Source organism: Elgaria multicarinata, chromosome 12 (genome assembly GCF_023053635.1).
Source record: "Elgaria multicarinata webbii isolate HBS135686 ecotype San Diego chromosome 12, rElgMul1.1.pri, whole genome shotgun sequence".
In the NCBI taxonomy this organism is placed as follows: Eukaryota; Metazoa; Chordata; class Lepidosauria; order Squamata; family Anguidae; genus Elgaria; species Elgaria multicarinata.
This window is the reverse complement of record NC_086182.1, coordinates 3,462,353-3,486,270: the sequence shown is the minus strand read 5'-3', so window position 1 is coordinate 3,486,270 and position 23,918 is coordinate 3,462,353. Positions and strand designations below refer to the sequence as shown.

Sequence of the window (23,918 nt, the reverse complement as noted above, 5' to 3'; positions counted from 1 at the left end):
AATCACTGGTCTTGTTTTTCCAAGGGAGCAGGAGAGAGGAAATAGGGACAGAACAGCAAACAGGAGCTCAGTGTTGTGTTTCTCATCGCTCTGCGTGGTGCTGTTTTAAAGCCCATGCAAAATAGATGGAAAGGATACCAAATGGTGACGGTATTGTAGCTGGAATGGATTTGGATTATTTGAATAAACTGCAAGGCTGAGAAACCAAATTATTACATTTACATCTGAACATAAGAAGAGCTGAGCAGGATCACACCAAAGGCTTAGGTAGTCCAGCATGCTGTTTGCAACATGGCTGGCTAGATGCCTCCAAGCAGGGCATGAGCTAATAGCCCCTTCCCCCTAATGTTCCTCAGCAACTGGTATCCAGAGGCAGCCGATACTGGAGGTAAGATATAGCCATTAGCCATTGATAGCTTTATTGTCCATGAAGTTCTCTGACCCCCTTTTAAAGCCATCCAAATTGCTGTCCCTCACGACCACTTGGTAGCTTTTCCTCATGGGAGAGTTGCTCCAGTCCCTTGATCAATTTTGGTTGCCCTTTTCTTCACCTTTTCTAGTTCTACAGTGGAAAAACACTCACAGGTGAGGAGAAGATTGAATCTCTCCTCCCCACCTTTGCTATGTTCTGTTGCCTTTTGCTCTTTTCTCTAAGGCCAGCTCTGGCGCCCAAAGGAGAGGAATAAAAGTATATGAACTGACGGAGCTGAGGGCAATGGGGTTCAATTCCTCTCACTTATGTGTACAGTGTTTTAGCAAAACTTTTAGACATGAAGCGAGTTCTCTCTTGTAAATTTTCTGTAAATCCTGGTTGTAAATTTAGCTCAAGAATCTCTAAGAGGAAAGAAGGTGTGATGCAATAAATGGAATCACTTGACTTCTTAATTTGTTTATACAATGTTTATACAGCAACCAATAGTGGAAATTCTCTTGGCAATTTAAAGTAAAAAATGAAAAACCATAAGCAGCAATAAGGCACAAATATAAAGTCGAAAACGGAATAAAACCACCAGCAGCACAAAACCAGAGTAAAACCAGCAACAGCAAATAACATTAGTACAAAAGATCTAAAAAGCACTAAAAGTTTTTAAGATTGAAAGGCCTGGAAAAATAGAGAAGTGCTGATGTGATGCTGAAAAGGCCACAGTGTAGGTGCCTGGCAAACCTCTTTTGGGAGGGACTTCCACACCTGGGGTGCCACCACTGAAAAAGGTAGGGTGACCCTATGAAAAGGAGGACAGGGCTCCTGTATCATTAACAGTTGTATTGAAAAAGGATTTTCAGCGGGTGTCATTTTTATATATGGAGAACCTGGTGAAATTTCCTCTTCATCACACCCGTTAAAGCTGCCCTCTTTTAAATCTAGTCACTCTAGTATAGCTCCTGCCCTTTAACTGTTGTGATGAAGAGGAAATTCCACCAGGTTCCCCATATATACAAATGACACCTGCTGAAATTCCCTTTTCTATGCAACTGTTAAAAATACAGGAGCCCTGTCCTCCTTTTCATAGAGTCACCCTAGAAAAAGGCCCTCTTTCTAGTAGCCATCTGCTGCACCTCCTTTAGCGGGTGCAGCTGGAGGAAGGCCTCAGAAGATGTTACTATTAGATGTACCAATAACAAAAGAGGCTGGTCAGTTGAGGAATGGTTCCTGGAAAAGAGCTATTTTCAGGAGGTGCTGGAAGAAGCACAGTGTTGGCGTCTGCCTGACCTCCAGGGACAGGAAGTTCCAAAGAGAAGGGGCTGCTACCACACTAAAGGCTCTTTTCCTGGTGGACTCCAGTTCGGCTGTAAGTCCACCAGGAGCATGCCCTCTGATGACCTTAAGATATTCTTAAGGTCTAGGTAGGTATACATGGGAGGAGGTGGTCCTAAAGGTAACATGGCTCCCATCTGTTTGTAAAGGTTGCAAAGGTAAATACCAGAACTTTGAATTAGGTATGGAAACAGACTAGAAGCCAGTGCAAGTACTGGTGTACTACGAACTGATGATTCTCAGAATTCTACAGCCCTGTTTACGTGTTACTCATGTGAAGGGCCTTACCGAGTGGGACCGTGTTTTTAGCTCCGCCCACGAAGTCATGCGTGCATCCACATCTTGAGTGTGGTTTTCTATAAAGGAGCTTCAAAACGTGCTGCTCATGTGTAGGGACTTCTCAGAATTGGGATTCCCCTGCAATGAGGACTCTCACTCATGCGACGTCCCTACGCATCAGCAACAACTCCTATGTTTAGGCTCCATTGCAAATAACGACCCTCAGTGTGGGGATGAATGTATGAAGTCAGGGCTTAAGGTGTGGCTTCACTCCTCCTTCAGCATGGTAAAGGCCTGCACATGAATTTTTTTCATGTGCTGTTTTGTGAGGATCTATTATCTATGAACAATGCAGGTCAACTACTAAGGAAGAGTTCTAGTGCTGTAGTAAAATCAGTACAGTCTAGCTTTGAAATGTATCTACAGGCTTTAGTGGCTTCTACCATTTCTCATGCCCTTGACTTTGAGGAACAATGGATAATATAGTACTTCCTATGTACATGCTACCATTGGTGTACATGACACTTCAGTATACTAACATAAGCATGAAAAAAACCCACCTCCCTCCAGGAGTTTAGCGTTTAAGCTTCACCAAAGCGAAGAGAGAAATATACAAGAAATTATTGTGAGACAATGCAGTTAGGTAGTACTTGATTTTGGTTTTGACTGGGGATGAAGACAAATGGGTTAGGGGCTTCGCTTAATGAGGTAGGTTTTGAAGCCGACTTTATCTGGGCCCTGTAAGACAGAAAGGTCAGCTCTTTGTCTCTTGGCATCTTGACTTGCTGAAGAAGCAAACAGATGGTCACCTTTTACATAAGGAAAAATTCATATTTTCTTTCATTTGTGAAAAGTGCACTGGGATAGTTGAAATGTAGATACATAGATGGATATTTGCATTTTCAGTTTTGCTGTGTTTTTGTTAAGTGTGTTTGACCTAAGCCTGTTTGACATTGTTCTCATGACACTATGTGGGTGGCGCTGACTCCTCTGGAGAACCCACATGTACACCTGGACAGGAGAAGGATGTGGGATATGGTCCGTGTGTGCGTGCGTGTATCCTTTGGACATACTCCAGGTTCAAGGCAGCTTTTCTTTTCATCTGCAAAATCTCTGGTCCTTGTAAATTACATTCAGTGGTTAGCAGGCTGTACCAAATTGCCCCATGTAGTCTTTAAAATCCTAGAATTGTGTTTTGCTGTTCTTAGTTGTCTGGGGCGGGTGGGGGCTGCAGCTCAATTCATTAGGGCATGTGCTCTGTGGGAGACCGTAACTCCCTGCGGTAAGGGTGTTCATAGATGTTTACTTGTCTTAAAGCATCCAAGATTGTTCAATATTTGGGCAGTATCATGGGAGTTGACTTAACCATTTCTTACTTTTACTAGGTGCACAGTGTCTGTAGTTTGTTAAATATTATCTCAAGTAATTCCCTTCTTCTTTGTTTTATTGCAGAGAACCATTTGCTTGAGGGCTTTGATATCAGAACTTTGGAGAGATACTATTGTCATGGTGAGTGGTTTGCTTGCTGAGCAGGTACCATGTTGTGCCAGGTACAGCCGCAGCCTAATAAACGGGCTCGGTGTTCTGTGATGTTGACTCAGGGGGAAATAAAATAGCAGGAAGAGTTCCTCATACGGGGCAAGTCTTATCTGATATTGCTAGGGGAGGGCTTGATCTTCCAACAGATTGGCACTTGCCGGCAGAAAGATCATGATAAGAGCAAAGAAAGAAACTGTTCCGGGTGCTCGTTTGCCCTCTAAGGCGTAGCATAATGTACGGGCTTTAGTATGAAAAATGGAGCCTAACTTCCTTTGCTCCTGTCAGTACTTTGTTCCCCTGGTGTTGCTATTGCAAGATAGAAATCCCTTGGTGTAACCTCCCCCCCCCCCCGAGTACTTTTGAAGCTCCCTTATCCCAAATTAGGCGATGGGTCCCTAGAGGTGTTCTTTAACCAACAGTGCCTTTCTTAGGATCATTCCCAGCTCTGCTACCTGTGGGCTGAGCTAGAACTTTCTGCATGGAGAGTGTGTGCTCTAGCACTGAGCTATGGGTGACCCCAAATCTAGTGGAACTGGGATGCTCAAAGGGAGTGAACATCACAGCCACCATAGCAGATATTTGGCAAAAATCTAGCTTGCTTGGCAGCAACAAAACTGGCTGATAGTTGAGTCTTTTGGACAAAGAAGTTTCACAAGATAGCCGTTGTTTGGGGACTTACATGGATAATTGTTTGCAAACTGGTGATCAGGTGGGAGGACTTCCTCAGAGTCTAAGTAAGTTTAAACCTGTGCCTGTATCCATGCTTTTTTGCTTTTATGCAATTCCTTGCTTGCAAGCCCCGTTAAATACCCCTGGGGTTCCGGGACTATACATCTTGCTTATGCGCTAGAACAGGATTCCCCAACCTAATGCCCTCCATAGATGTTGGTCTACAATTTCCAGCATGTGGCTGGGGGATGCTGGGAGTTGTAGTCAAACACATCCAGAGGGCACCAGGTTGGGGAAGGCTGCACTAGAAGCGCTGATGTCATTATGTTTGTTACAACATTTGACAGCTGATATTCTATGGCTTTAGGCGGGGACCATTAAGGGAGCTTCCAACTTCAGTGCTGAGGCAGATGCCCAGAAACTCCGCAAGGCCATGAAGGGGCTGGGTAAGTCACCTCTCTCCCCCACCTCACACCCGTTCTGCCTCCGTGCTCCTGCATGCTCTCTGCTAATGACTATGGGATTTTAATACTTCTGCTGTAAGCTGTTGGCGCTGTGGGCAGGGCAGGCCGCTCGTTCCGCATCAAAGGGCCGTTGGAACATTGTGAGCCAGAGGGCCTTGCTTATTTTGCATGTATTTATATGTGAAAGAAGTTAACCACGTGCTTGGACAACATAGATGCCACATACTGAACATAGGAAACTGCCTTATTCTCAGTGGAGGCTGGAGAATCTGCTCCAAGTTTCAGACAGAACCAATCAGAACGCTAAAGGAACTACCTAAGGTGCTTGGCCAGAGCGGATTCGCCACCCCACTGACATAGGAACCACCAGCCTCCACTGCTCATTCTGAGTCAGATCAATGGTCCACTGAACCTGATACTGTCTCCTCTGTCTGGCAGGGGTGGTCCAGGGTTTTAGGCAGCCGTTTTTCCCATTGCATGTTACCCAAATCTTTTAGCTGTTGATGCCTGCATTTCTGCATGCAAAGCGTGCCCTCTACCGCTGAGCTAGGATCCCTCCCACTCACCTCTGTGAATAAGAATTGTAGTGGCAAGACAGAATTTTCCTTCCCATCAGCTTCACGTATTTTGCACAACAGTGTGCTTAAAGCAGAGCTTAGGAGCACTCAAGACACACCACACAAAACTAGGCAACCTACAATAAGTGAGCCATGCTGCACCCTATAGAGGACGGTCTCACTACTTAGATTTGCTAAATTGAAGGTGTCTTTTAAAATAAAACTGCACTCCAGCTTGTGCCTGTGTTTAATGAGGACTCGGAACATGCTTATGCATAGCTCAATAAAAGCAAAATGAGATTTAATTACTATCATTATCCTATCAGGAAATACTCAACAGTGTTAGACTGAATGTAGGATGGCACACAAGAGCAGATGTTGAAAATGAGGAATTCAAAAGAACCAAATGCTATAATGTATGTTTCCAAGCCCGATTCAAGGTGCTGGTTCTAACCTATAAAGCCTTACATAGCTTGAGACCACAATACCTGACGAAACGCCTCTCCTGACACAAACCTCTTAATTTTTGTGAACCGCCCAGAGAGCACCGGCTATTGGGCAGTATAGAAATCCAATAAATAAATAAATAATTGCATAAAATATCCATGCACTATGCTCAACATATTATTAAATAAATAAATTAAATAAATATTATTAAATAAATAAATAATTGCATAAAATATCCACACACTATGCTCAACATCTAAGTTCCTTCTCTGGGTGCCTACTCCAAAGGAAGCTTGGAAGACAGCAATAAGGGAGAGGGCCTTCTCAGTGGTGGCCACCCCATTACGGAATGATCTCCCCAACGATGCCTGCCTGGGTCAAGACTTTCCTCTTTTCGCAGGCATTTAGCAGTATATGTTGAGTTTTCAATCAATCCCAAATCTATTTTTTAGATTTGGCTGGCAGCTCAGAGTTGTTTTTAGATGTATGTTGTCTTTGTGTTTGCTGTTTGTTTTATATTTTTTTAATTTTGTATATCAATTTTTAATGTTTAAATCTTTTGTGAACCACCCAGAGAGCTTCAGCTATGGGCAGTATAGAAATGTTCATCATCACCATCTCTGATCTGTTTTCCCACTTTATTTCCCAATTTATTTATTTATTTATTTCAGCACTTTCATCCTGCCCTTTAGCCATAAAAGGCTCTCAAGGTGTCTTACAAAAATAACAAGAATTTTATTCTTATTATTATTTTTGTAAGACACCTTGAGAGCCTTTTGTGGCTAAAGGGCAGGATGAAAGTGCTGAAATAAATAAATAAATAAACCATGCCCTTAGGAGTCCAGTTCTGGTCTCTTACAATCTAAAAAACATAACATAAAAGGAAAGGGGATTGGGAGGGAGGAGGAAAAAAAAGAAGCAAATTTGGGCACTAGATTCTTAGTTGCAAAGTTCAGCAGGTCAGGGACACAGTGGAAGAGCTCCCACTCCCCCCCCCCCCCTCTCTCTCTCTCTCTCTCTCTCTAATAGCCTCATACGGATCCAGGCACTTTACCTCTGTTGGCCTCAGCTGCGACAGTTGGTAGCAGGAGGGAAGGGGAGCTCTCAGCTGGAGCTAGCTAAAAAAAATACCCACAACTCCCTGCATTCCCCAGCTAGCCATGCTGGATGGGGAATGCGGGGAGTTTTGAGACTTTTTTAAAAAAAATTTTTATTGCTTTTCCACATTACTTAAACATACATCATACAATCAAACAACAACAACAACAACATACTACATACATGTTGAATAAATGTTGATTACAGAATATCATATCATAACATAATCAATCTTAACATATAAGTGCACCCCCCATCTCGAGATCTCATTCCTGATTCCAAAATCTCATACTTTCTTCTGCTGGCGGTTTCCCACTTCCCTTAGAAAACACAAATATTAGGAACTGTTTCCAAATTCCTTCAAAATCATTTGTTTTAGCTATACCTCTTCTCCACTTAATATTACAAGTCAATTTATCATTAATAGCTATATCCCATACTTCTTTATACCATTCTTCAATAGAATATTCCTCTTGAATCTTCCAGTTCCTAGCTACCATCAATCGTGCTGCAGTCAGCAAACTCGATATCAATTCTTTAATTTCTTTTCCACATTTTAAATCTTCAAATAGTGACAGTAATGCAGCTTTTGGTGTTTGTTCTATCTTCATTCCCACTATTTTTTCAATCTCCAAAAATACCATCTTCCACAATCTTTGTACATATTTGCATTCCCACCACGTATGTAAATACGTTCCTTTTTTCCCACAACCTCTCCAACAGTTTGCTGAATGCTGATTATTTATCTTATTCAATCTAATCGGGGTTAGGTACCACCTCCATATAATTTTGAAATAATTCTCTTTTATTCTCACTGACATATTTCTCAACACTCTTTGTTTCCAAAGTCCCTCCCAGCTCTGTTGTCCTATTTGTACATTCAAATCTGTCTCCCATACCATTTTTCCTGAACTATCCATCGACCCTTTCTCCAGCAATATTTTATATATTTCACTCATTAACCCTTTTAACGCTGAACTTTCTCCCTTACATTTTTCTCTTTTAACTATTAGTTCCTCAAACTTCGTCATTTCTCTACAATCTCTATTTTCTCTTACCCACTTTTTAGTCCACTGTTCCAATTGCCTATAATCTAACCAGGTTAATTTTTTATCTTTTAGAACCTCTTCCATATCTTCTCTTGTATTCATACCAATCCTTTAATTTCATTTTATTTTTTTCTATTAATAATTTACTTAATCTGCCCTTCAGTTCCTCTGGGAAATTCTTTAACATTATTACCGGTGACAAAGGGGAGCTGCTCGGAAGCAGCTCCCCTTTTAATTTACTCCAAATTTCCCAGTGAGACCTCAGGAGTGGATTACCTATACTTTCAGCCCATTTTCTCCCTCCTTCCCTAAAAAAAACATTTTCCAACCTCGTCTCTATATTGCTTGTAGTTTTATCCTCCATCCAATCTAAATCTCCTACTCCTATAATTGCTTCTACAATATGTCTTAACCTGTTTGCTACATAATATAGGTTTATATTTGGGAGACCCATTCCTCCCTTCTTTTGACTTAAATACCATTTATTCTTATTTACCCTTGCTTTCTTATCCCCATTACAGTAATTATTTATAATATTCTGCCAACTTTTTATCTCTAATTCTGAAATTTTTATTGGTAACATCCTGAACACAAAATTAATTTTAGCTAAAATCTTCATTTTTATTAATGCTATTCTTCCAAACCAGGATAAATTCAATCTTTTATATTTTTCCAGTTTTACTAAAACCTCTTTTTTTAACCTATTTAAATTCTCCTCTAAATTGTCTACGTTTTTTATAATTTTAATTCCCAAATATCTAATCTGTTCCTTAACTCTCATTTCTATTCCCTTTCGTTCCCATTCCTTTTCTTCCTTTTTAGTATAATTAAATAAAATCATCTCTGATTTGGACCAATTTATTCTTGAGACTTTTTTCTGTTTAAACACACATAAGATTGTGCTCTAAATGGCTTTTACAACGACACATGGTCTACTGGTAGGTCATGCACATCCTTGTATATTTATTCATTTAATTTATTTTTATCTACAATATTTATATACCACTCCATATCAAAAATAGATTCCGGAGTGATGAATACGAGAACTAAAACAGTAAAAAGATTAAAGCAGCATATTAAAATTGTTTATTTTAAAACCGAATACCAATAAAAACTGTGGCTGGTCAGTCAAGGAATGCTACATCAGCTAGCTACCCTATATATGAACCCAGACTTCATCCGCTTCTTTCACTTCTGTCTTATTAGACTACACACTGGGCTGTTCGCACAGTCAAACAGCCCACTGTGGGCTGCAGCGCATGCAGGCGGCCATTTTAGATATTCAGGCCATGACCACAGGTTGTTGTGTCATCCTAACTTGGCGGGGTGGGTTGTATGAAGGTTAAACTTCCCTCACATATCCCATGGCTTGTCCTAGGGTTATGCGAGGCTTGTTTAACCCTCACACAAGCCACCCTTGCCATGTTTGTGCAACACAACCAGCTGCACTCATGGCTTAAATATTCAAAAGCCTCCTAACATGCACTGCGACACGCGGTGGCTGCTGTGTTCATGTGAACCAGGGCAGTGGCAGGGGGATCCTGGGAGCTATGGTGAAATACATCTGGAGAACACCAGGTTGGGAAAAGTTGGCATCTGCAAACTTTTGAAGGACAACATTTAGGCAAATATTAGCCAAAGTGCCTTTTTCGCTTGTCCATGGGTTGTTCTCAAACACGATATATGGATGTTCTTCCTCCCTGCACCTTGTATCCTGCTACTTTAATTTCAAACAACCTCGTCGCTTTTGTTCTCTTGTACCAGGCACAGATGAAGACATCATCATTGAGGTCTTGTGCAACAGGTCTTTGGCCCAACGGCAGGAGATTAAGATGATATACAAAGCCACGATTGGCCGGGTAGGTGGAACTGAATGCTGTTTTCTTGAAGAGGCCAGTGTAGGGTTGATTTCTTCCCCCTCCCCCTCCCCCTCCCCCTCCCTGTTTGGATTCTCCAATCTAAAAGCAGCCTTGGCAAGTAGTTTTTGTTGCCTATCAGCCTACAACATTTCAGCTGTCCAGAAAACATCTCTGTGTCAAGGTCTGAAGAGCAGCTTGCCCAGGAGGAATAGCTACACTAGCTATTGGCTAGAGTTCAGCAGCAGGGCTTCCAGCACCACAGGCTGGCTTTAGCACGATGCACACCTTGCACCTTCCCCCGTAACAGACAGGCAAGGAGAGGGAAGGGGAATATTTAGTCAGGAGAGGCTGCAAGGGAGTAACTCACCCAAAGCCACCCTGGGGCACTCCATGGCCCTAGGAGGACGGGCCGTAGCTCAGTGGTAGAGCACATGCTTTGCATCAAGAAGCGCCCAGGTTCAGCCCCTGGCCATTGCAGATATGGCTGGGAAAGACCCCTGTCTGGGACCCTGCAGAGTTGCTGCCAGTCAGGGCAGACCTGGGGTCCCCAGATCTGTCCCCACGGCAGCAATATACCTGCAGACATGCACCTACAAGCCTCCTGCCCCTACTGATTTTCCATTTTATTTTTGTTAGAATTAAGAAGAAAATGCTACTTTTAGTTGGGAGGCTGGGCATGTTGCAAAGCAAAGTATTGGCTTCCCACCCCATCTTTATTTCCAAGAATGCCTCTGGGTGCCCCGTGGAACTCTTAAGGAGCAAGTATGCTTGTATGGCCACATGACTAGCACAGGTGTATGTGGGCAAGCAGGCTAGTAAAAATGTGTGTGGCCTAGTAGTACTGGGGGAATTATTTGTAAGGGTGGGTCTCATGTTGAATAGCAGAGCGTCTCATTGGCTGTCTCCGGCCCATCTCTGGCGCGTCACTCAACTGCAGATTCAGTTGCCCATTTGGGAAAGGTTGTTGTGAGGCCAAATGGACTGGAGAATTATAAAGCCCATCGCAAGCTGTGGGTGCAGCAGGCCAGGGCTAATATCTGTGGGGACTCATGGCCCCAAGAGCTTTCAAGATAATAAAGAACTACTCCCTTGAACAAGGCTTGTACCTGCGCCGATCCAGCACCAGCAGTCCAATGGATGTCCTGTGATGATAATTTGCTCGTTTGAATTATCCAGAAAAAGTAAGATGTATTGGCCCTCGGAATGGAGAGCTTAGTTAGTGATTGCCAGGAGCGTGAATGTTTACCTCTACGTGAATCTTCTTTGTTTGTAAAGCCAGATTTCCTACATCTATAAAATTCTCTGGAGTAGAATAGAATTCTCTTTTGCCTTGTTTGGGTAATGACAAGCTATGCTTTGAAAGAATTAATAGGTAGCGTGTCTGGGTATTTTTTCTTCCCCTTTCAGTATTTCTTTAAAGCCAAGTACAGGGGTCTCAAACTCTCTCTTGCTGCCTTTGCTTTCTTAGGGTTTATCTTGGTGTGTCTGTGACTAAGAGCCCATTCTCTGAATCACTTCTGTGACCCTGTTCAGATGATATGCTAAGCCACGGTGCTTAAGCATTTTGAGCTAAATGTTATAGCTTAGTAGTGTGTTGTGTGAACCATTCCTGACCATGGTGACTTTATAACCACAGTTTAAAAACCCTCATTAACCATTTTCTGCAAAAGGGTTAAGCAGCCTAATCATGGCCCAGCATGTTGTCTGAACAGGCCCTGTGTATGATAGTTAGCGTGATTTGATCTTCTTATTTAAAGTGTGTCTTTCCCAACAGGATTTGATTAATGATTTGAAATCTGAGTTGAGTGGGAAATTTGAGAAGGTGATCGTTGGACTGATGACCCCCATCACGCTCTATGATGTGGAGGAGCTGAAAAGAGCCCTAAAGGTTTGCAAAAGCTTTAACAGAACCCCACAGAGAACCAGAAAACTCTGTATAGTAAACTTTCATCTTGCAGAATTCTCACAGGGAGTGGTATGGCATGTAAGCAGATTATGCAGCCAGAATACAGAATGTGCACATCCTGCTGGTCAGTTTCAGGTTTCCAAAGTAAATTTGATTAGGACGGCATAGGGTACCTGTGGCGTTACACCCCACAAGTCAATTCCAAATGTATGTCTGCAGTTTGTAAGTCTGTGGTTTTTAGAATGTTGGCCTGAGTGGGCGGAGTTAGAATGTCTTGGGATGGGGGAGGAGTGACATATAAGGGAAGGACGGAGGGGATTGGGAGATCTTTTCAGGAAAACTTTTCAGGGGGACTTGTTAGGTACTCTTCGAGTCTGTAGTGCTCTCTGTGTTTAGGGTACTTAAGTTCTGGGTAATTTGAGGGTCAGTGTAAAGAGTAGTGTCTTTAGAGTGTGGTGTGCACGTAGTGGATGTATATCAATCAATACTGAGAATAAAGAAAGTTCAAGAGTGATTGTGTGAGAAAAAGGAAAGTGCGTATGTGAATGAGTGACAGGATTGTATGAAAGGTTTCAAAAAGGTTTTTAAATGTTGTTAGTTGAAACAAAGCTTGTGAACTTTTAAAAATAAATTTTGATTGTTTTGTTTTTAAACTACCACAAAAATCCCACGTGTCTGTTTGGCATTTATCATCTTAAGTTTACACATTTAACACCCACTCTGACAATCATTCACCTCAGCAGATATAACACAGCACATTATTTTATATATTAAAATCCTTCTCCAATTGTAACCCCTTTCTCCACATAGTTTGGAGGAAGGTGGTTTTTATCCCTTGCCTCAGACGTATCAAGCGGTGGTGCTTGGCTTGAGCAGGGAGCAGCCGCGGCCGGGTCTGGTGTTCAGAGCCTGTGTCGCCCCAGTACCCTCCAGATGTTTTTGGTTTTCAACTCCCATCAGCCCCTACCAGGATGGCCAGTGGTTAGAATGCTAGTAATAGACCTGCAGAACATCTGGAGGCCACCAGGTTTGGGAAGTCTGCCATGGGCAGGGGGAGGGCGAATGACAGAAAGGGGATAGAACTTCTGGGAGCAGGATGGGTGGGGTGGCTGCGTTTGTCTCTTTTGCAGCAAACACAAGCAGTCTTGCAGCGCCTTAAAGACTAACCAACGCACTGTGACATAAGCTTTCATGGAGTAGAGTCCACTTCAGCAGATGCGGAGTTTGGGATTGCATGGTCCGTGGAGCTTGGGAGTTGAGCTGGGAAATGGACATATTACAAGAAGTACATAGTGCTCTCATAGTGCTGCATCGCCCACGATGCCCCTTTCTCAGTCCTCCTCCTGGCGTCAGTCTGCCTGATTTCAAGTTCTTCTCTGCATCCATGAGGACAAGAGACATGCTCAGTTTTGTACAATAAAACTGACGTCTGCATTTGTATATGCAGATCCACCACACACAACTCTTGCTCTGCCTTAAAGGATGTAAATGTGCTGAGAATAGCAAGCACAGAATATTTATTCTGAGCAGAATGAGTCCCAGCGCGTTCTCAACTATTTTGCCGTCCGTAGGCGGCTTTTCTCCATCTTGCTGTTTACGTTAGTTTTCTAAACAAAGAAGGTCAGGGAAGTTCCCTGCAAGCCCCTGTGTTTTGGGATCAGACCGCTTGCTCTCTTTTTGGTAATGCTGCCCTCTCCTTCTTACTTAGGGGGTTGGCACAGATGAGGGCTGCCTGATAGAAATCTTGGCTTCTCGTACCAATGACGAAATCCGAAGGATTAACGAAACCTACAGGCACCGTGAGTATTGAGAGAGGCTTCTGGGCTGGCTTATTTTTTAATTTGGCCGTTTGTCTGAGTTCTGATACCTCTTCTGTATCCCCCTGATTTTGACCCTCCCCCCATCCACTTCAGTGGGTTTTGGGCAGAAAAACTTTGCAGCGGATCATGCCCAGATCTATCTGCCTTTTCTCTAACACAGCCTTCCTCAACCTGGGGCGCTCCAGATGTGTTGGACTACAACTCCCAGAATGGAGAGATTCTGGGAGATGCAGTCCAACACATCTGGAGCGCCCCAGGTTGAGGAAGGCTGCTCTAACGACATCCAGAATTAGCTGCCTGAGGTAGTTCCCTTGTGGTTGGGCTAGGGATATATGGATTTCGTTAAATTTGCTCCATCTATCTTTCACAGATTGTCAGTTGTCTTGCATTCATTGACTGAATTGGTTTTTTTAAGCCAGAATTTTGTTCTACTTGCGCTAATTTGCATTAGATCCACCTTTGGTTCAGTTGTGTCTGTGTGTAATTTCCCAAAGTGTTACCCCCAGCTAATTGGTAAAGCACTTCAGTACACTTCTTAAAAAAGAAAAAGCTGTATGTCTGGGCTCTCTTGACAGAGTATGGAACTAACCTTGAAGAAGACATTGCCTCGGACACCTCCTCCATGTTTCGGAGAATCCTGGTGTCCCTATCAACTGTAAGTAATTGGGATATTTGCCCTGCCTCACACAGCCCTCCATATAATGTCTGTTTCCTCCAGGACCTCTTCCAACTTAACCGATACACACAAACCTACTGGACTCCCTTCCTCCAGTTCTTCTACTTCTGTAATGGTGCTAGACTTTTAAAACCTAGGATTTTCAGAACACTAGAGCCAAAGCACACATTAATTTCAAGTTTAATAGCATATTAAATATATAGTAAACGTTATATATATTTTTCTCTGGAGTAAATGCAGGGGCCCTGATCCACATCAGAACCTTAATGTGGTCCTAATCTTTAAAGGCTGCTGATTTTAAAGGGTTCTGAGCAAGGCTGCTTATAGGCTGGGTGTGAGCTCCCTTGTCTTACATAATATCCACAACCTCAGTGTAAGACTGAAGAAACTTAGGTGCTTGATTCCAATGGCCTTTGTCTCTCTTTTTTCACACACACACCCCTCTCACTCCGCCCTGCAAGGGTATGGGTGGGTGGAATTTCAGGACAAAAACGAAGGGAACTTAAATCCCCAGAATGCCAAGGTCTCAGTCTGAACCAGGGCTTCACCCACATATGGTGAAGTAAATAAGTCAAGTTTGGCTCTGAGTGTCCAATAAATACAAAATAAGAGATCTCTTTGGACTGAGCGACCACAGTGTCAGGTTGGTATTTCAGTATGTCCTGGGGGGGCGGGGGAATCAATTTTCACTGCAAATGGATTTGTCCTTCAAAAATGTTTATTTTTCTGCAATCCCCAATTGATAGGCCCATATTCCTAACAAGATGGCGGTAGGTAGCCAAGTTCCCCCACATGTGTGGGGCCTGCCTTTTCTTACCTACTTCCCTCCTTTTCAGTCCCTATGCTGCTATAATGACTCAACTATAATGTTTGTTGATCTTATTGATATGAATTAGGCCGAATCTAACACATGCCTCCCTCCCCATTACCAGGGCAACAGAGATGAGAGCCACCATGTTGATGAGGGCCTGGTCAAGCAAGATGCCCAGGTTTGTAGCTCTTCGTGCTGCATAAACGGATGCTGCTCTGTGCTCCAGAAAGAGAGCGGCAGCTTGTATCAGTCACCTCTTGTAGAAGAGTTGGTTTACTGGGCCAAGGCTGTTTCTCCACCTGCTGTGATTTAAATGATGTGTGGCTGAACTGTAGCTCCCTGTCTACTGGATCCTACATATATTAGCTTGGAAGTAAGCTCCATTCTGGGCTGGCTTGGATTCAACAGCTAGAGATGTGAGAGCCCGTGCAGTGTATTGGTGGAAGTCCTCACTTGGCCATGAAGCTCAGTGGGTGACTTTGGGCCAGTCAGCATAACCTACCTCACAGGGCTGTAGCGAGGATAAAATGGAGAGGAGGGTCATGTACAGTCTGTCCTTCCCGAACAACAGCCAAGCTCGTTTTGGGTGCTCAGGTCTGAGCTTTGGGCTCACATGCTCCTTCCTCCCCTTGCATGCTCCACTTCCTGCCCCAACTTGCCCTTCTGTCCTGATCTTTTCCAACCGATGCCTCATTATCTGTACCCTTTATTTTAGTGCCTATATGAAGCAGGGGAGAAAAGGTGGGGGACAGATGAGGCCCAGTTCATGACTATCCTGTGTACAAGAAGCAGAAACCACCTATTAAGGGGTAAGATGTGGAACATTGTGGATGATTCTTGTAAAAAGATGCTCTTTGGGGAATCTGGGGTGCTTTAAGAGTGAAAACAAAGGTAGGGTCCTTTCTCCAAATTCATACATACACTGAGACGCCCAATTTCAGGTTAATCTTTACCATGTTGACACGGAGGGCATTTCCTCCTTAAATGTGCGGATTTAACATCCCAAACAGGAATTACAGTGTCAGGATGTTTCTAGCCCCACCCAGGGCAAGCTGGCATGATTCCCAAGGGATCGACCTGCCCTGAGACGGATGCATTTCCAGTTTCCTGTGGGGACCAGTTCCAACCAGTTCTTTCTCCCATGGAGGAAAACACATAAAAATTCATTGTTTGTATTCTGCCATATCCTCATCCTTTCATGCCTGTGGAGTGAGAGAAAGACTTGCACTGAACTAAGACCTCTGAACCACCAGGGAGGAGAACTTGCATGCGCCTAGTCACCTTTTCCCCCCCGGCCACCAGTTCTTACAATGCTAGCTGGATTTCATGTTGTGCGATCACATGAACCCATTGGTACTCGTCCTCCTTTCTGTCCTCTTTTTAACAGCTTCCCAGATGCACGGAAATTGCCGTCCCCTCCCATGTTTGCATGCTGCGAAACTGCGAGTGGTGTCTTTTCTCAGATCATACATTTGAAAATCCTTAGAGCTTTAAAGAACTTCCAGCCTGCACGTATCCTCAAATATAGCAAGCCTACTTACTAGGGCATACGTTGACAACCTTGCATCTGTTCAAGCTTGCTAAATCACTGTGCTGAAATCTGCACTTTTCTAATTGAAAAACAGATCCAAATGTTAGGAGTATGGAAATTGTCCCAGTGGTCTCAGCAGCATCTCTTGCCTGAGTAACAAAAGGCATCGGAGCTTCCAGACATGGCAAACTGTGGCAGCGTTGTTTGCTAGTATAACCTTTCTTCTCCTTTGCAGTGTTTGATGAATACAAGAATATTAGTAACAAGGACATTACAGAGAGCATTAAATCTGAGATGTCTGGAGATCTTGAGGATGCTTTATTAGCAATAGGTGAGTCTGAGTGGTATTAGAAATGCACCCTCTGTCACTGATCTTGTGTGGCAAACTTCAGAGGTGCAGAAGTGCGCTGTAATTGTTGTCTTGGCTCTGCACAACTTTATCCCTCCCTTCTTTCAAGGGCTTCAGCAAAGTGCATATGGGGATTATGTGGTTTTAATGTCCCAATAGCCCTATGAGGTAGGTTAGGCTGAGAATTTGGTCAGGGTCATGGTTCGTGCCCAGGATATTTGAAGCACGGTCTCCCTCCATGTGAGCAGGCCGCACTCCTTAAGATCTGCATGGAAGGGTCTTGCTTGCATCCTGATGGCCGAGGCCTGGGTGGTTGGGACATAGGACACTGCTTCTTGTTTGGCCACACACAATTAGTGGAACCCCCTGCTGTGGGACGCTCATTGTGGGGGGGCTCTCTCTTGACCGCCTGTTGTCCATTTATTCTGTCAGACTCTAGGTCTGGTTGAAGTGTTTAGGGACAAATTGGTGTAAGGTAACCTCCTGCTGTGGGACGCTCATTGTGGGGGGGCTCTCTCTTGACCGCCTGTTGTCCATTTATTCTGTCAGACTCTAGGTCTGGTTGAAGTGTTTAGGGACTAATTGGTGTAAGGTGGCTTTTCATCTGTCTGTGTGTTCTTTTATCCTCCTGTTTTATTGATTTTATCCATTTCTTTTGTAATTTTTTATAAGATGCCTTAAGTATTATAATTGCAATAGGAAGGTGGGATATAAAACATAATAATAAATTCATGGTTGAGCAGGGATTTGAACCCAGGTCCTCCCAGACCAGGTCTGACCTTCTAGCCTTCTGGGTAAGGACTGCGATTGATGTGTGGAGGTAATGGACCTATGCTAGACGCTTCCTCATGGCCATGTGCCGCCTACACTGTATACTTTGTCTTGAACAGTGCACATTCTCGGTGTTGTTTGCACGAGAGATTATATCCTTTGACTGAATTGAAGGAGTCATAGCTGCTAGCTCTGGCTTTGCTAACTCTGCCTCCGGTTTTCTCCTCACAGTAAAATGCATGAGAAGTAAGACTGGCTACTTCGCAGAAAGGCTGTACAAATCCATGAAGGTAAAAAAAGAGAAAGAAATGCAAATGTGTCTGCAGTCTTCTTACATAAAAATGCAAAACCAGATTTTTATGTATCAATCAGTCTATTTCAAGAGCATTCTGTTCTTGAAATTCTTAAATTATGCCTAAATTCTCTTGGAATGACACATTTCATGTATTCCCCTTAGAATGTATTATTCAACTGAAATGTTCATATTTACAATAGAATCTGGGAAACTTAGAAGCACAGTCACAACACTGGCTCATGCAGAACCAGGGTGATTGTAGCTTGCACTGGGAGATGGTAGGTGTATAGAGACAGAAGGTCCAGAACACGGGAAAGGGTGTTTCTTTCTGCAAGGCCTGGCAAGCATCACTTCGGGTGTCTAAGAACTGAACCAAAATTATTTTATGTTTCAAATGTCTTCTGGCTTCATGAGGACTAAAAACTAGGTCTGTGCACCGTCTCGGATCCGAACCCTGAATCTGAAGTGGATCAGGGTGGTTCAGACCCTTCCGAACCGGATCCAAGGTTCGGGCAAAGGCTGAGGTGCTCTGAAGCCAATTGGCTGGCACCAGGTAAGTGGGGAGAGTTTTCTGGGTGCTGGCTGTGCAGCCGGCACCCATAAAACTCCCGAGTCGCCTTGGAGGGTCCGAATTTCACCTCGGCTTCAGTGCTGAGGCGGATTGGGGCTGCTTCAGGGGCTCCGGATCTGGGGTCCGTGCACAGCCCTACTAAAAACTTGCTGCACTCCTTCTTTAGAAAAAAAGAGAGAACCGAAGATTTCATGAGAAGTCAGCCACCAAATCCTGAAAACAGAAAAGAAGACAATTGCACAAGTGTGTAAGTTCCTGACACGTTTTTGGGAACTTCTCTTTATCAAGGGAATTCCTTGCAATTCCAAACTGCTTTGGACGACTTCTCTTTCAGCTCACTCGAGCGCAAGAATATTGAGAACTTACACACTTGTGCAGCTGTTGTACTTCGCTGTTGTTGTTTCGGGTCTTTTCTACCGCTGTTTCCTCTCTAAGCCCTATACTAGAAGATGGACAGCCTTTAGAGTCTGGTGAGCAACCCACGTGGCCCCCACAGAATTTGCTGCCCTGGCAGGGGCAGCAGCAGCAAAGCAATGAAAAGGATTCGATTTAATTTAAAGCCTTGGTTTAAAAGCTAAAGATGGACTTTTTAGGCCACCATCAGAGTTTATCACTGTCGTCCCAGGGGAAAACTGGACGGCAGCGTGTGGCTGCTTTAGGTCTGTCATTTCAAACTCTTTTCTGTCTTGATTAACTGACTCCTCCTTTGTTGCTTCAAAACCAGCTTTAAGCAAACACCCAAAGGGGCAAAAGTCTTCCTTGGATATGCTGGTAATTCTATACCAGCATTCTATACTTCTTTTGCACTCTAAACTCAACATATGATGAGTGAATTTAAAGATGCTAATTTTAGGCCCCAACATGTGGGTGCCTGCCCAGTGCACAGACAGACTCTCCCACAGCACTTTATCACGGAGGCCATGTCTGCCCCTCTTTGTTTTATGGCACACTTAATCTAATCATCACTAGCGCAGCTGCCGTTCTGGAAATCATGAACATGACCTTAGAAAGTTTGCACGGCAAACAAAGAAGCTATTTGGGAGGAAATTGGACTCGCTGCTGTTTCATCCCTGTGAATTTTGTGCCAAAGATACCAAGTTGCACCACTCTAAAACTAATGGCTAACCTTTAATAACTTACATGGATCGGACCTCCCCTTCTACCCCACCCACTTTGTCCACAAACATGCATTTGAAATCCTGTATTAAATAAAAATCCAACCACAGGCCACTCTTTTATCACCCTGCAAAACACATGAAGCTCCCTTATTTTGTGAACCGCCCAGAGAGCTCCAGCTATTGGGCGGTATAGAAATGTAATAAATAAATAAAATAAATTATTCCCAGTCAGAGTGTCTTAGCATTGTCTGCACTAACTTCCAGAAAGAGGTTTTCCCCAGCCTTGGGACTTCCTGTGTGAGTGTGGCCCTGAGCTGTGGCCCTTCCCCAAACTGCATGGTTGAAACACATTCAAGGGTGAACTTGAAATGTGACCTTAAACTTTCATCTATGCTACAACCCTTACATTAAGAACATAAGAGAGCTTCGGCTATGGGGCGGTATATAAATGTAATAAAGAAGAAGAGCAGCAGCCATGCAGGATCAGACCAAGGGTCCATCTAGTCCAGCACTCTGATCACAGTGGCCAACCAGCTGTCGACCAGGGACCCACAAGCAGGACATGAGTACCACAGCACCTTCCCACCCATGTTCCCCAGCAACTGGTGTACACAGGCTTACTGCCTTGGATACCAAAGGTAGTACTTAGCCATCATGGCTAGTAGCCGTTGAGAGCCTTCTCCTCCAGGAATTTATCCAACCCCCTTTCAAAGGCATCCAAATTGGTGGCCATCACTACATCTTGTGGTAGTGAGTTCCATAATTTAACTCTGCGCTGTGTGAAGAAGTCCTTCCTTTGATCTGTCCTGGATCTCCCACCAATCAGCTTCATGGGATGACCCCAGGTTCTAGTATTTTGAGAGAAGGGAGAAAGGTCTCCCTCTCCACATTCTCCATACCATACATAATTTTGTGCACCTCTATCAGGTCTCCCATTGGCCTTCTTTTTTCAAAGCTAAACAATCCCAGTTGATGTGACCTTCCCTAGTAGGGGAGATGCTCCAGCCCTTTCATCATTTTAGTTGCCCTTTTCCCAGCTCTGGAGAAAATGCAGAAAACATTTGGTTTCCTGCCAACTTAGTTCTCACAGTTGTCCCTCCACATTATTCTAGGAATCGTCATTTGGTAGGTACCGAGACTTCTCTTAGTATGAATCTTCACCCGCCCCACTCCCATAACAAAAATTCGCAGGAGTTCCGGACAGGGGCCATAGCTGAATGTCAGAACACATGTCTGCCATCTCCCATTAAAAACACCGTAGAAGAAGTGATGGGAAAGAGCTTCTGGGGAACCCCGGAGAGCGGCTTCCAGTCAGTGTAGAGTCCTGGGCTGGATGGACCTAGGGCCTGACTCAGTATATAAAGCAGCTTCTTCCTATGTTCTTAATGATTGTTAAACTGGTTTTAAGTCTGTTGTATGATATTATTTATTGTTTTGTATTGGTTGTATGGTTTTATCTGCACACCACCCTGAGATCCTTGTGATATAGAGCGGAATACAAATGACTTAATAAATAATATTACCCCAATCTTTCATTTTCTCCCCACCTTCACCACCCCAGGGTTTAGGGACAGATGATGACATCCTCATTCGAGTTGTGGTGTCCCGCTGTGAGATTGACATGATAGACATTAAGGCGGAGTTCAAGCGGATGTATGGAAAATCCCTCTATTCCTTCATTAAGGTGAGCTGGCATTCTTTTATTTTGGCTTTCCTGTGGGACTGCACACGCGGCCGCAGGCCTAAGTGCATTGAACAAGCTGGTTCTGCTGCAACTCCTGTTCATGACCTGTGTGTGTGTGTGCGTGCTGGAGCCTTCCCTGCAGGAGCGTGCCCAAAGAATCCAGTTTTCCAAACTGATGTCGGCAGCCTTAAGTGGTGCTCTAGCAGTAAAAATGTAGGAGATATATATATATATATATACATACACACATATAGTATCTCTTACTAAATAAAATGGGATGTCTAACAATGTTTTTTCTTTCTTTCTTTCAGGATGACACCTCGGGAGACTACAGAAAAGTTCTGCTCCAGCTGTGTGGTGGGGAAGACTAACAGCCGCACAGCTTCCTGCCTTGCTCTACATCCGGGCAGCATTTCTGGCACTACCTGGAGTGGAGGTCCATGCTTTAATTGATGTGCTGGTTTTGCATCATGCTAACAATGAATTTGCCTGCTAGAATAGATATTCAAATAGGATTGGAAAGGAGTTCTCCCCTGCTTGGTAGGTGGTAAAATAGGGCGAATGGTAGATATATATTATATAGGCATCCTTGTACAAAGGCCACAAACGCTATGTCTTGAAGGATATGCTAAGTGCTTTATCATTTTGCATTAAGCAGCCTTTAGAATACTAAAACTTTATGGATGAGCGGTGATCGATTTAACCCTGGGACCTTAGTGCAGCTGGTTTGAATGCCCCATATGTATTTGCTACACCCCAATTCCCACATGAAGAAAACTAGCCCTATGGAGAGGAGAACTATACGCTTAACTGAGGCTGCAATCCTGTGTTGCTGACACAGCTGCGAAGAAATCCCAAGGATGACAGGGGCCGCTTACTTCAGACTTGACATGTTTGGGCTGCTGCATGCATAAATCTTGGGGGAAAGGCTAATTTAGTAAATCCAGATACACCCAGTTCCAACCTGTTTTCAGTTCCAAGAGTGGGTTGGTGCTAGTACTCATTTAGGTATCATAGTTCATAGTGAGTTCAGTAATTCTGCCCTTGCTAAAATGAGCAAGGCCAGTTCCTACCTACTGGACCCTTAGAAACGTAAAGATAATTGTGGCACTTTAAATTTATTCTGGCAAAAGCTTTCATGAACTACATAGCCCACTTCATCCGTTTGAGATGGGCTTTTAGAAAGGGGACTCATTCATCCTAGATGCCTTATCTTCACGGTAGATTCTCTCCTTTAGACATTCTGCGAATTCCAAGCTTTCTTTCAGTCATTTACAAATTGGGAGGGGGATTACACAGAACTACATGTATGTCTAGCATTAAGCATGCAGTTTGAAATATCCTATGAAAAATTGTAGGCTGTGAGAACTTCCTCCACGTGGTGCGGGTAATTCACAAGTTGTAAACAGCTTCATTTGTATATCTGGAGTTGCAAACTGACACCATTTTGTGCCTTTCCTATAACTTGCCAGAAGTTAGTATACTAACAAGTGACCTGGGTGACCTGTGACTGGGTGTCCTTTTTAAAACCATTGATCTAAATCGCCCTTTAATGGTGCCTTGGCTGTCATGGGGGAAACAGTGCAGGTACAAAAGCTGTCCCTGGTGTCAATAACATGAAAGACGGAGATAGCTCCTCTTTTTCTTTGTTTTTAAAGAAAGGTCAGGTAACCTTAGTGCAGATTTGCCATCTCAGGTTGTTTAGACTTAAGTTTCATAATTTATGAGCTCAGGAGGATCAAAACCAGCACACCTTCAGTTGGCCACCGAAACTTCTGTTGAAATAGGACACTTTTTCATCAGCATGAATGTTCAGGAGTTAAATCACTGTAAAGCCGTTACAAATATCTGGTATGTAACAGGAGAACAGTCCTCTGGTACAGCTGGTAAACAAATGCTCTATTCCCCACGGACGTTTAAAATGACACTATGCAGCTTGCTTTGCACTTCAATAAACCAAAGGTCTACTACTTTGTGTTTAAATGGTACAAACAGCCTCCTTCTTTAACTGATGAGTAAAAGGATGACAGACTGGGGCAGAGGGCCAGGCTTGGCTAACTGCTTTACTCTGAAGGCGGGGCCTACCAGTGGTAAGAGAAGGCACATACGCATGTGTGTACGCGCACACACACACACACAATCCCCCAAGCTATCTCAGCCCCTGCAGGCTCCCAGCACGGCTGACCATGTGGAGCAGTTTAATTCTCCACCCAGATAAGACCTCAGCCAGGTTCCCATTCTGTGATGAGATTTTGATCCTCTCGCAAGGATACTATAATGGCAAAGAGGAGTAAAGGAAAGATGAAATTGCCAAAAAGCATTCCTAGATCTGTCCAGCTACTGCTGGTGCTTTGGAGAAAACTCGCCTTTTGGTGTTGGTGTTCCCGCGGCATAATCAACACCCATGTTCTCCGGAAAGCCTCCTTGTAGGTGGGGCTCATCAAGCCCCTGGCCTCAGCCTCCCCTGCTCCTTCCTGTTAGCCCTTGAGCCCCAAGAACTTGAGAGTTCACCCCCTCAAGGCAGGGGTGGGTCCCAGTCTAGCCCTCCTGGGGTCCCCGGATGGCCACAGACTTCCTGGCTTTTGCGCAATCCCCACCCCAGTCCCAATCTAAAAATCCGAAAGCCCCCCCCCCCCCCCCCAGGCTTAGCGACTGGCACTCAGAGCCCT

General features: G+C 43.9%; 1 protein-coding gene across 2 annotated transcripts in view; it reads left to right on the top strand.

The window, feature by feature from the left end:
- ANXA4 (annexin A4) overlaps positions 1-23,232 on the top strand; it is a 35,650-nt gene extending 12,418 nt beyond the window's left edge. For both annotated transcript variants that reach the window (XM_063139528.1, XM_063139527.1), the window contains exons 2-13: positions 3,488-3,544; positions 4,611-4,689; positions 9,623-9,717; positions 11,492-11,605; positions 13,332-13,422; positions 14,019-14,098; positions 15,052-15,108; positions 15,646-15,739; positions 16,697-16,792; positions 17,813-17,871; positions 21,127-21,249; positions 21,561-23,232. In XM_063139528.1, coding sequence (XP_062995598.1) covers positions 3,542-3,544; positions 4,611-4,689; positions 9,623-9,717; positions 11,492-11,605; positions 13,332-13,422; positions 14,019-14,098; positions 15,052-15,108; positions 15,646-15,739; positions 16,697-16,792; positions 17,813-17,871; positions 21,127-21,249; positions 21,561-21,620 — 951 coding nt within the window. In that variant the 5' untranslated portion in view covers positions 3,488-3,541 and the 3' untranslated portion in view covers positions 21,621-23,232. The remainder of the gene's footprint in view (positions 1-3,487; positions 3,545-4,610; positions 4,690-9,622; positions 9,718-11,491; positions 11,606-13,331; positions 13,423-14,018; positions 14,099-15,051; positions 15,109-15,645; positions 15,740-16,696; positions 16,793-17,812; positions 17,872-21,126; positions 21,250-21,560) is intronic.
- The last annotated feature ends 686 nt before the right edge of the window (positions 23,233-23,918 follow it).